The 13,225-nt window shown below is 52.8% G+C and overlaps 1 protein-coding gene across 2 annotated transcripts in view; it reads left to right on the plus strand.

Moving 5' to 3' along the window:
* Positions 1-9,330, plus strand: part of WFDC1 (WAP four-disulfide core domain 1) — a 63,081-nt gene extending 53,751 nt beyond the window's left edge. The window contains exons 5-9 of one of the 2 annotated variants that reach the window (XM_032614743.1): positions 306-389; positions 1,486-1,626; positions 5,963-6,004; positions 7,104-7,176; positions 8,898-9,330. In XM_032614743.1, coding sequence (XP_032470634.1) covers positions 306-389; positions 1,486-1,626; positions 5,963-6,004; positions 7,104-7,162 — 326 coding nt within the window. In that variant the 3' untranslated portion in view covers positions 7,163-7,176; positions 8,898-9,330. The remainder of the gene's footprint in view (positions 1-305; positions 390-1,485; positions 1,627-5,962; positions 6,005-7,103; positions 7,177-8,897) is intronic. The other variant, XM_032614744.1, reaches the window with a different exon arrangement.
* The last annotated feature ends 3,895 nt before the right edge of the window (positions 9,331-13,225 follow it).

Here is a 13,225-nt window from a genome sequence, read left to right on the forward strand (position 1 = left end):
AAGCTGGGATGTGGCGTGGTTACTTCTGCTCATATCCAATTGGCCAGAACTCAGTCACATGGCACACCTTGCTGCATGGGAGGCTGGGAAATGTAGTCTCCAGCTTGGCCAGCCAGTGCCTAGCTGAAACTCAGGAGTTCTGTTACTAAAAGGAAGGGATGAACTTTTGCTGGGGAACTGAGTTGTTTCTCCTGTGGGGAGGCTCTGTGTTTCATCATGAGATGTACGCTCCCCATCCCCAGAGGCTGGGGCATTTCTCAGCTGCCTGAGGAGGGCCTCAATTTAACCATCTATTATCTTGTCAGTTTTAGACTGGCTAGTGCAGCCGAAACCTCGATGGCTTGGGGGCAACGGCTGGCTCCTGGACGGCCCTGAGGAGGCATTGCAAGGTACCTGCAGGGTGACGCCCAACCCGACAGCAGAGCCAGGGTCCCCCCTTCTCAGGTGCCCCCAGAAAACTGAGAACCAGGGTCAGCCTCTGCTCCGGCAGGCTGCCTGTCCTCTAATAACCTGGCCCGCTTGGACCCTCCCCACCCCGACACGGAAGGGGGTGGCTGGGGCTTGGCCAGGCTCTCCGAATCCGCAGAACAGTGTGGGGTTTGACTGTCCCTGGCAATGGGGCCTCCTCCCTGGGTGGAGAATTCAGAGGGAGGGGGCTTGGGGTTTTCAGATCCCTCAAGTCACCATAAGGGGTTCACTGTTCCCTGCTGGCGAGGCCTCCTTCCGGGGTGGGTGGAGAACAGTTTCTGAAAGGAATGGCAGGCAGGCCCAAGGGCCTGGACCACTGTGGAGATGCGGCTGTGAGGGAGCACCTTTGCGTTTGTGCAGCTGTGCTTGTGACCCTACATACATCCGAGTGCGTGACCGTGTCTGGCAGGGTGTGCGGCTGTGCGTGAAGCCAGCTGGCTGTGCTTGTGGCCGTGTGTCTGAGGACTTGTGCATCCGTGTTGGTGCAGATGTGTGCGGCTGTAGGGGTGTGTGTGTGTGTGTGCAGGATTTGTGTGCATGTGAACGTGGGTGCGGATATGGCTGTGTGTGTGTATACGTGTGTTAGGACTTGTGGGACGGCGAAACTGTGGGTATGTGATGTGTGTGTATAGGATTTTGGTGGGTAAACATGTATGTACGTGTGATTATAAGCACGAGCATATGTGTTTCATTGTGTGGGGATGAACATACATGTAGCGGGGTGGCCAAAAAGTTCACTCGGTTTTAAGTAAAAATTGACGTTTTTCATTTTCACAGAGAACTTTTCTTGAGCAACGCATTCGCCAACCGAACGAACTTTTTGGCCACCCCGATATGCATGTCACAATGCATGCACGCGAGGGCATGCTTGGGCTCATGTGACTCTGGCTGCCCCCGTGTGCATGTGTGTGTGCAGAGACCCCAGGCACAGCGTGGACTCTGGGGCGCCGATGAGAGGCGGCCCCTCTGCCCCCATGGGGGCCACCCCTGAGCCCCCCGCGCGTGTGTCCCCCACAGCAGAGGCCTGCAGCACCACAGAGGACGGGGCCGAGCCACTCCTCTGCCCCTCAGGCTACGAGTGCCACATCCTGAGCCCAGGTGACCTGGCTGAGGGCATCCCCAACAGCGGGCAGTGTGTCAAGCAGCGCCGGCCGGCAGGTGAGTGTGGACACCGAGCCCCACCCCACTCTTCCCGGAACCCCCCACGGGAGACCCGTCCCAAAGGAAGCCCCAGCCCCTGAGCCTGGCCACGCCCTCCTCCTGTCCCCTCTCTGCCCTGCTCCTCTGCACCTTCTCCCTCCTCATCTGAGTAGGATGCGGGCAAACCCCAGCTCGGCCACCTCCTGCCTGGCTGATCTTGGGGTCAGTTGTTTCAAATCTCTGAGCCTCGGTTTTCTTATCTGTAAAATGGGGCCACTTCATGCTGGGTTATGGGGATTAATTGAAATCACACGTGTGATGCCACCAGAGCAGAGACTAAAGGTGCTCAGTAAAAGTTGGATAATTTGTATCTATCTGTCTATCCATTTTAAACTGCACAGAATTTGAATAGTCTGAGAACCCTTAACTTCTCTCTGCTAGGACTGTTCAGTGTGACTTCATTAGTATTCGTCTTTGGAGACAAGGCAATAAATAGTTCAGTGAAGGGCATGAATAGTGTGGCTTTAGTTTGCATACTTTTCCCCAGGGGGGCAAGGACGGCAGAGGAGGGGCTGCTGAGGGTACCTAAAAGCCACTCCTGCCTCATGCAAGGTGTAAGGTGGAGAGGTTAGGCATGGAATTTGCCAGAAATGTGTGGCAAACGAAGAATTGGGAACTTCAGGGAGATGGAGGGTAACCACGTCACAGTTGAGCTTATTGGAACTTTGAGACCATACCCTCCAGGGCCCACATCCCCACTTTAACATCTCTTAGTCCTAATAGCTGAGGATAGCACCTCGGTCAAAATCGAGGATAATCACAGCGACCTTACTGGCCCAAAGAACCCGTCACATGCGTTATCTGCCAGAGCATTTCTTTTTCCTCATTGGAGAATTTATTTCTCTGAGGTGTTTCAAGAAAGACGTAGATGTTAAATCTTTACGCATTTAGCAAGTAATAAAATTATGAGACATGGAACTGTCTCAGGAATCCTGGTTCCTGGAATTCTGAGCTTTGAAAAGAATTACTTATAAAAGGATCGGAACCAACCAGGAATCTGAGATTTCTCCTACGTTCCACTTGCTATTTAGGGTTTTGAGTAGGTTCTCCAGCCAGACAGCCAGGGTTCCAGTGGCCACTTGGCCCCTTGCTGCTGTGTGTGGCAAATCGCCCAACCTTTTCAGGCCTCGCTTTCCTTATCTGTAAACAGGGCTAATAGTAGTTAAGCTACTTCATGGACTCTTTGAGGAGCCAGTGAGTTAATCCATGTTAATAAACCACGTCTGTAGTTTCTGAAGCACAGAACCGAATCCCTTCTGTTGGCACGACTGCTGTCTGTAGACACCACAGTGGACGGAGTACACAGGTGGACTGGATACGCAGTCCTTCGGACATACAACCCTAAGAACAGGCCAGCCTGTAGGAACCTGCTGGAAAGAGCAGCTTTTTCCAAAAGAGCTGGGGACGGTGGGGGTTAGTCAGGAGTCCTCTGAACCGAAATGTCATTTTTATAACTGGAAAGGCCTGGAATTACGTGGCCTTTCTCATCTCCTGATCTCACTCATTCGGTTATATGACCCCCAAGACCAGAGTAAGCCAGACAGGTTCAAACCGGTTCTCGAGGGACCAAACCAGTTCAAAAAGGACCCACTTCAAGGGTGGAGATAAACAAAGAGACAGTCAGGTGGCTTTACCGATGACACCCGGGGTTGATTGAGGCCCTTGTGGGCGCTCCCCTAAGCTTCAGTGCGAGCCTGCAAAGGCAGAAGTATGACCAGGAGCAGTGTCGAGTGTGATTAAGACTGCAGGCCCTGAAATGGGTTCAAATGCTGCGGCGTTCTTCCTGGGTGACCTTGGGCAGCTAAGCTAAGCTTTCGTAGCCTCAGTTTCTTCATCTGTAAAATGGAGCAGTGACGGTCACGATAGCAATTGCTTCTTGGGGTAGTGATGAAGCTTGAATGAGAGAACACTTACAAAGTGCTTAGGGCAGCGCCCGACACATAGCAGGTCCCCAGCCAATGTGCGCAGCCGTCACCTGTCTTCCGGAAGAGGGAGGGCTGGAGATCAGAGACGTGCCCAGACAATGCATACACCTAACAGGGAGCAGAGTGAGAATTCCAAGCCTGGCCACCTGCTCCAAAGCCCATGGGTGTGTGTCCTCCCCCACCCACAGGAATGATCGGAGCCTTCTAGATAGAAATGTAATTGAAATTTCCCCTAGCCTTGTCCCCAGAGGGCTGTCACTTAGCAGTAATTATTGGTAATTGTACAGGAGTTTGGAAACATCTTAAATTCCAACAACTTCCCTTGGAGCAACGGTCTCTGGGAATAGAGGAGCACTCTTGTCCCAGGGTAACCAAACAAGAAGCCTCGGATTTTAAGTGTTTTAAAAACTGCATATTTGAGGTCATTTCTTTTTTTAATTTTTTAAAATTTTTTGGTTGTGTTGGGTCTTCGTAGTGGTGCACGGGCTTCTCATTGCAGTGGCTTCTCTTGTTGTAGAGCACGGGCTCTAGGCGCGTGGGCTTCAGTAGTTGTGGCGCGTGGGCTCAGTCGTTGTGGCTCGTGGGCTCTAGAGCACGGGCTCAGTAGTTGTGGCGCACGGGCTTAGGTGCTCCACGGCATGTGGGATCTTCCCAGATCAGAGCTCGAACACGGGTTCCCTGCGTTGGCAGGCAGGTTCTTAAGCACTGCGCCACCAGGGAAGAACTGAAGTAATTTCTGACTTACAGAAAAGCGGCAAGGAGAGTCTCTTGGAGCCTCCACCCTAATTCATCAATTGTTAAATACTCTTTCCTTTATCGTGCTCTCTCTGCCTCTCCCCCAACCCTGCACTCTCTCTATATATAAATCCACATAGTTACTTTTGGGGACTATCTGAGAATAAGTTACAGATCTCCTGCCCACGCCTAAGATGCAGGTCTCTGCTGAGAGCTGGCTGCTACAGGGGGCCAAGGACCACTCTGAGTTCAGCCTGGACCCTGACGTCTGAGGAGTTGATGTCTTTCTTGAGAGGGAAATGAACATCAACACAAGCAGTAATCTGATTTCTCAGAGAGCAGGGTCGCGGTCCTCAGTGCATCTTTTTATTTTATTTTATTTTACTTTATTGAAGTATAATTGATTTCCAATGTCACGTTAGTTTCAGGTGTACAACACAGTGATTCAGATATACACACACATATATATATCTGTTCCTTTTCAGGTTGTTTTCCCTTAGAGGTTATTACGAAATATTGAGTAGAGTTCCCTGTGCTATACAATGGGTCCTGGTTGGTTATCTGTTTTATACATAGTCGTGTGTACATGTCAGTCCCAACCTCCTAATTTATCCCCACCTCGTGCATCTTCTGAGTGGGTTCCATGCTGTTCCGATACTGACCATCCAAGACTGAGATGTGGGAGACGAGCCCCCCCACCCCCGACTCTTCCCTCTGACAAAGTGACTTCCCTGGACGCTGCCTGCGAAGGCTAACGGGGTGGCACAGCCCAGAGCAGGGGCTCAAATGCGTAGGTTTATTTTGTAAAAGTGACACCTCTGGTAAACACACCTGGTGTGAGGAAGGGGTCCGGCTCCGCACAGACCACCGTCTCCTGCCCATGGCATCAGGGGCCGTAATTCACCCCCAGGGAGAAGGGAGGAGCAGGAATGTTTCGGAGAGCCTCCGGCCCGGAAGAATTTTGCCATTTGCTCCGGAAAATAGCCGTAAATGGAAAAATCGTGGTAAATAGTAGTGGTTGAGCTTGCTGATAAGCTCCCTGCCCGAGGGTGTGGGTCAGCCGTTGGTTCTGTCGCCTTGTACAGTAAACGTCACTGCTGGTCCTGGACACCCTGATGATAGGATAGCCACAGAAGAGAAGGAAACAAAATGCCCCTGAGTACATAAACATGATTTTGATTGAGCTATGATCGGCATAGAATATTAGTTTCAAGTGCACAAATGCGATTTATTAACCTTACAGCCGTCAGATGAGACCGAAGCACAGACGGGGAGGGGGGCGTTTACCGATAGACGCGTTGCCAAGTGAAGCGTCTGCGTGATCTGGCCAGACTTCTCCACTCTCCCACGTGAAATCTCCCCAACTCCCACCAGAAAATGTTTTACTGCTGTGACAGGGCTGGGGCTGAGGAAGGAGGTGGTTGATGACAATCAACAGTGGGAATTGGGTCGTTCTGCTTCTGCATTTAATCGGCCGCGGTGTCACACGCCACTGTAGCTTCTGGAAAATTCCACCGGACACCTGTGAGAGAATGAGAGTGGAAAACACAAATAATTTCTTAGCATTGTTGTGAAAATAGTTTTGGCCTTATAAACTCCCCGAAAGGAGTTTAATCCTCTCACTTCTTTTCCAGACGGGCGATTCTTACGACACAAATTTTACAAAGAATATCCAGGTAAGAGAAGAACCGCTCTTACTTTGCGGAGGGTACTTAAAAGGGCAGTGGGCATTTCTGGGGTGAAGAAAAGAAACCCAACGGACTGTTCTGAGAACTACAGTTTGAAGCTGCTATGAAGGAAAATGACTGTATTCTCCGTGGTTGATTTTATGCTGTCAGATGGCATGTTGGGGGTAAGGTGCTAGGATGCCAAGATGCTTCTGTTGTGAAAAATCTCTCCCCTAGCCTGTGTGGTCCTCCACGTGGGCAGGAGCCATTCCAGGCTGCAGGCTGGGACTGAGGCAGCAGCTCAGGGATGGCTCATAGCGGACAAAATGGGAATTAGATTGGGAAATAAGGTAGAAGCCCTGTTGTCTGATGGTGGGCAAGAGGGGCTTACAGCAAACACAGCTTCACGCTAAACATCAGAACCTGGGACTAGACGTGCAAAAGTTCCTCCTACTTTCATTGAGGGAATTAGAAAATATGGTTGACACCATCCCTTCAGCCAGTCATCCATCCAGCTATCCATCGATCCATCCATTCTTCCATTCATCCACCATATCTTTTTAAAGAATTGACAGTACACAGGGCTTCCCTGGTGGCGCAGTGGGTGAGAGTCCGCCTGCCGATGCAGGGGACGCGGGTTCGTGCCCTGGTCCGGGAAGATCCCACATGCTGCGAGCGGCTGGGCCCGTGAGCCATGGCCGCTGAGCCTGCGCGTCCGGAGCCTGTGCTCCGCAACGGGAGAGGCCGCGACAGTGAGAGGCCCGCGTACCGCAAAAAAAAAAAAAAAAAAAAAGAATAAGAAATAGCGGGCAGAGGGACAGCAGATGTGGAAATCCTGAGGTAGAGTGAACTTGGCCATCACAGCAGCCGGAGTGCGCCGTGAGCACGGGACTGGGGGAGGGGGGAAATGCAGGAGTTGAGGGCAGACCACACGGGCTGGGGGAGCAGCTGCAGGTGGGGACTGGGAGACCTCTTTGGGGGAGGAGAGGGGGCAGGGCCAGGGCGCCGGGCCAGGCTGAGGTGTTTGGACTTGGTTTGGCTGGTGAGCCGTGAGCATCTGAGCAGGAATCCACAGACCTTCCCTGACACAGCCCACTTCTTTTCACAGAGGGTGCCTCCAAAAATGTGGCAGAGCACGGGAAAGGACGGCCGAAGCACTTCCAATAAAGCAACGGCAGCGGGTAAGTGGGAGGCGGGATGGGTCAGTGACAGCAGGTGGCTTTGGGCAGCCGGGTGTCCAAGGTAGCTTTCATCACGAAGTTGAACAGTGGGAGGGCAAGAGTAGGGCTTTACCTACGGGTAGAATTTGAAAATTCCCTTATAATTTCAAAGTGAACATGTGAGAGCTCTGGGCCTGCTCAGAAATGGAAGTTTCTATAGCCCGTGGCCCTACATCCAAGGACCAGACTGGATTGTAACTTACACGTTCCTTTGCCTTCATGCCTCTGTGAACAGACAGATGAGCCCTCCTCTGTCCCATGAAGTTGGTCCCTCTGTCTCCCTCCCTCTGCCACGCGGTGCTATCCGGGGCCAACTCTCAGGCACGAACCGGGTGCCGAGAGGTTCAGCAGTCGTTTGTGGAAATCTCCAGCGTGCAGGCGTGGTGCTGGGGGGACGCCGTGGATAAATCAGGGCTCCTGCTCTCGGGGGCTTACATCCTAGTAGGAGACTAAACTGGGCAACCAGTAAACCAGCAAGAAAGGCCCAGACTGCAATAGTGTCGTGAAGGAAGCTGGACAGACAGGTGATGTGATGCGGGGTAGCCAGGCGAGGAGGGCGCTGCTTCAGGTCGGGGCCAGGAAGGAAGGCCGCTGTGAGCAGAGGCATGATACCTGAGCCAAGATCGGACACGGCCACCCAGGCAGGTGGAGCGGGAAGGGCAGAGGTCCCGAGGCAGGAAAGATCTTGCTTTGAGGAACCCCAGGGAGGCCACTGGGGTGGGAACAGAATGATGGTGGGGAAGGCTGGCATCAGAGGTGACCAGGTAAGGAAGGCACAGGCTCTGCTCTCAGATGCTCTTCAAGGTGAGATGCAGGTGGATGCAAAGGTCCAGGGGTTTTGGCCAGGAAAACCTGAACACCCACCCAGCGCTGTGATAGCTCAAGCCTATGCATGGTAAACAAAAGCCCTTGAAAGGGGATGACTCCCCCACCCACCGCAGCGCCCTTGAAAGGCGAACATCAGGTTTGAGATTCAGAATACTCAGGTGTGAGTCCTGCAGGAAAATCTAGAGTCCATGGGGATTGATGCCAACACATCTATTACCTGCTGATGACAGGAACAGCTCTTGGAGTGGGTCTGACCCACCTGAGTCTGTGAACCTTACACAGGGACGTGCTGGGGCCAGTGGGAAAGAAAGGGACAGTGAGAGATGATTTGGGATGGCTCTTAAGAACCAGCCGGCCAGAACTGGGTTCAAATTCCTGCTCCACCACAAGGTGACCTTAGGCAAATGGCTTCCACTCTCCAAGCCTCAGTCTCCTCATCTGTAAAATGGGAGTGTTGGGGAGGGATGCGTTAGGAACTAAGTAAGATAGGAGGGGAGACAAGATGGCGGCGGCGGAGGACACAGAGCCCACTCCCCCGATGAATGCATCAAAAATATATCTCCACGTGGAGCACCGCTCACTGAAAACAAACTGGAAACTGGCAAAAAGATTCTCGTGCAACCAGGGTTGTAAGAAAGATCCACACGGAATCAGGTAGGAAGGGAAGAGGAAGATGGAACCTAGAGAGACTTAGCGGTGAGTTAAGAATTTAGTCTTAGAGGAAACTGGCGTCTTTCCGGTGTTTCTGGTGGGTGTGGAGGAAGTAGATGACACACACTTTTGACCCCATGTTCTTGGGTTCATATGAACCCAAGCAGTGGTTCATATTCATTCCCTCTTTGCTTCCCTTGCAGCCAACCTGGAAGAACATTCCTCCACTTTCTGCTAAGCCTCAGAAACCGTTGGGTAAAAAATGATTTGACCCCCAGAGGTCATGCCCAGCTCAACAGAGCATGACCCCAGAGATGCTTGGAGACAGGACCCCTGGCTCTCATCCCCTGGGTGGCCCCACCTGGCAGGGTGACTTCGTGGGAGCCACTCGCCTGTTCCGGGTCCCTGTTTTGTTGTCCTGGAAAGGAGGCCCACCTAGCAGTCCCCTTGACCTTGCAGCTCCCCAGATCTACCGTGGGAAGTCACTGCCTCTGTGAGCTGTATGAAGCCCCTTTCTAAGACAGACGTCAGTGTCTTGGCTGGTACAGATGTCTTCCAGGTTTGACTCTTGGAGGCATTACCCATCCCAAATGTCCTCAAGATACGTTTGCTCGTCATAAAATGGAAATGAACCTACTCTCGCGTGATTCATAGTGCTGACCACCTGATGGTCTTAAATCGGACGTGCTGAAGCCGTAGAGTCCTGGGGGTGGGAGGTGGACGGGTGTGACTGGGATGAGGGTTCAGCTCAGCTCTGCTTCTGGACCCCCGCACTGTCTGGGCCACACGTGTACCGTGTCAGTGTGGGTTCCTCTGAAGCAGAGGGAGGAGGATTTGATTCATTAGGAAGGTTCCTGGGAAGAACTAGCAGAGGGGTGGGGCAGTGGGACCGGAAGAGAAGAGGTCCTACCAGGTGATGTAAGACGGTCCCGAGGCGAGATCCCCTGGGATCTCAGAGGCGGCCTGTGTCCCACCAGGACCAGCTCCAGGGGCGGCACCAATACAGGTGCTCACAAGGGCCCCGTGCTTGGTTTAACAGAGTTGAACAAGGGGCCCGCGTGTTCATTTTGCAAATGATGTAAGTGGGTTTGAGTCCCACTGTGGCGCTGGCCCCTTCAGAAGGCAAAGGAGCCGAGCCCCGCTCAGCGGTGGGGTGAGGGCTGTCCCTTGGAGGAGCGGTTGTCAATTCCAGGGGCAGCCCACCCCCTGCCAGGGAGGGGACCCAAGAGGACATGGGCAGAGCCCTGGGGGCATCTGTTACACAATCCAAACGGACACACACATCCACCGGCTTTTGGGGGAAATGATTCAATCCATTGGGCATGTAACACAGCCCCATTGGTGACTGACAGGGATCGATGATCAATCATTTGGCAGGGCTTGACCTTTCAAATTCCAAGATGGGCTTGTGCGGAGACTCCTGAGTGCCCGTATTTTAAAAACAAGCATGTCTCCTCACCCCTGCCCCGCCCCTCACGGTCCTCCCCTGGCCCACACATCCACACTTTTTCTCCAGATACCATCCAGACTCTCTTGGAAAACACGCCAAGTCCAGTTTCAAGGGGAGATCGATGACCGATGGGCCTTTTTTTTTTTGGTCGTTTCTGAGCATCCGTGCGTTCACATTGCTCAGGAGTTATTCTGATGGTTGCTTTGTTTTTGCGTATGGAACGTGTGAGAGAAAAACAGTCAAGCGATTCATGTCAAAGTTGTGCAAAGTGTGCCTTTGTCACACTGGCTGGGGGAGGTTTTGACCTTCCCGTTGATGGAAAAGGAAGACGCCTTTATCCAAGAATGGCAGGTCCGACCAGAGACAAATCTGGTTTCCATCTCAGATGCTGAGGTTCATGTCAATCCATCCCAGGCATGTTGTGGAATTTATACACGTGATTTCAGGGGTCACAGCGTGGGTCACCCATGAAATCCCCAGCGCCCCATCTGTCTGTGCTGGAGGGTCCATCTCACTAGTCTGGATGGGACCTGAGCCTGCAGTTGGCTGAAGCTCCCTCCCGGGGAGGTGGCAGGGATGAACAGCCAGACCATCAGGGCCGAGGACCAGAGGTCTAAGGGACTGTCCCCTTCATGGCTGGCCATACGTGGCAGGGGTAAACAATTACAACCAGCAGAGACTTGGGTGTCAGAAATCTGAAAGGACTCACCCAAAGTCACACAGTCCGGAAGTGGTCTGGATTCCAAACTGGTCTGACCTGCTCACAGCTCAGGCTCCAGAGACCCATCAAGCACATTCCCTCCAGCCGTGGAGGCCCAGAAGGGGGACACTGCTGCTGTACGGATCTGCAGAGGGCCCTGGGGACAGGGCGGAGCTCACCCCCACTTCTGGGGGGCTGTCCACTAGATGGGGTGGAGAGAGTAGAGGCTGGTCAACCTGGGTTCTGATTCTGGGCAAGGCACTTCCCCTCGCTGAGCCTCAGTTTCTTCCTCTGTGAAATGGGTATGATAAGGGTAACTGCCTTTCAGAGTTGCCGGGTAGGATTATGACAGATGGTGTATAGAGAGCAGTCAGCGGGTATGGTTATCATTCTTTATTATTATTACCTTGGCCCAGGAGTCCTTGGCCCCCAGCTGAGTGCCTCTGTTTAAGCCCAAATACCGAGACTCTAATTATCTCACTTCATCCATCCGTAAGTTTCATTGGTGCATTTCCCTTAGGTTCAGGGTAATTAATTAACTTTCCCAGTCACTCATCGGGTACTCATTCACTCATTCATACATTCCATCTATCAAGAAATATTTACCAAGCACGAACCACCTTTTCTTGGCGACTGCAAGATGCGCGTTTTTTTTCACCTTTCCACGTCCCTGAAGCTGGGAAGTGTGCTAGTCGTGACCACCAGGCGTCATTGCCTGCATGTGAGCACATTTAAACATGCAGGTTGGGTGTAAGCAACCCGGTGGAAACTTCCAGGAAAAACCAAGGAACCGCCTTCTGGGAAATCCTGCGTCATCAGAATCTTGGGGATTCAGAGGCCACGTTGGCAGAGAAACTCGGACCCTGCCAACTCTTGACTGGAAAAGTGATTCGGAAAGGTTGGATCCAAGCATGATGACCTTCTAGGAAAGACCTTATCCCATTTATGTCACTTAACATTTTCTTTCTGATGGATGCACAAGAATGAGGCGTGATTAAAATCTATGTCTAAATACATCTGAAAGAGGTCTTTACTAAGTTTACAATAGAAAGGTGAAAGCACCATAGCAGCTTAGTTGGCAGTGCCTTTTATCTTTTAATTATATATAATGTTCTGCTTGGGTTATTATGATATATGCTGCCTGTCTTAGTTTCCATCTGAGACACAGAGGGGAACAGCACAGAAACGGTCCCTGCCTGCATGGCGTTTATGGTCTAGTGGGAATTGGAACCGCCGCCTCCTGACTCCAGGGCTCTGCCCCTCCATCACGCAGCCCCAGGGGTGGGCTTGCAAGCCCCCTTCCTGGTGGAACCTCCACCCTGCCCTCACCGGCTTTCCCCCTTATGTCCCTGCCCTGGGTCCTCATTCTGGAGGAAGACACACAGATGAATGGGTGATTGCAGGCACTGGGGTATGTACCCGGAGCTCAGCTGTATTTCTTGGCTTTGAGGCCAGAGCACCGTCCCCTTGGGAGCTGGCACAGCCCTTCCTTGGACTGATTGATTTGGAAACGAGGTGGACAGGGCTGCTCACCTGAGCTAAAGTGTGAGCAGAGGTCCTGTTGTCCAGGACGTAAGCGACCTCTGGACTTGGAGCCGGGTTCCCGTGGTGGTCGCAGCTGTGTGCCCCTGGACACAGAGCTTAGCCTCTCTGTGACTCAGTTTCCTACCACGATGGAACGGGATGACGCCCTGCCATACCTGCTGCAGGATGAAGGAGATGAGAGTTGTTGAAAACAGGTGGGAAACCCGGAAAGGCCTGTCCTGGGTCCTCAGGGTGAAGAGGCAGAAGGAAGGCAGACAGTGCACTGGACCGGAGTTGAAGGCCCTCAGGGGCTAGAGGTCCGCTGTGTGCTGCTGGCAATGACAGGGTCCCGTCCGGGCAGCTGCGGCGAAGAGGGCTGCCAGGAGAGACAGGAGGAGTGGATGGGGGCACGGCTTTGGTGCTAGGCTGATGGGGTTCAAGCCCCGGCCCTGCCACTCGCTGCTGTGTTATCTTGCACAAGTTAGCCACTGTGCCTCGGTTTACCCATCTGCAAAAGGGGGTGATGATACTCCGGGCTGTGATGTGAAGTAGAAGCGTTTGAAATGTGTGCAGTTCTCAGAACAGTGTCTGGCTCGTAGCTCGGCTTCTATAAGCGGTCGCTGCCTACTGTTGTTCTCGTCCCTGAGGCAGAACGTGAGCGGCCAACCACCTTGGGAGGACAGGACCACACCCTGGGCTTTCAGGGACAGCGGGAACCATGGATGGAGTCCCCCTTGTCTCTCTATTTTCTCTCTGGGCAGAGCCACTGTCGCCTCGGGACATGAGAGTAGCCCCAGGCAGCCCTAGAGCTCCATCCAGCCGCAGGGCTCCCCGTGAATGGGATGCCTCCCCTGTGG

This window comes from Phocoena sinus, chromosome 19 (genome assembly GCF_008692025.1).
Source record: "Phocoena sinus isolate mPhoSin1 chromosome 19, mPhoSin1.pri, whole genome shotgun sequence".
Taxonomy (NCBI): Eukaryota; Metazoa; Chordata; class Mammalia; order Artiodactyla; family Phocoenidae; genus Phocoena; species Phocoena sinus.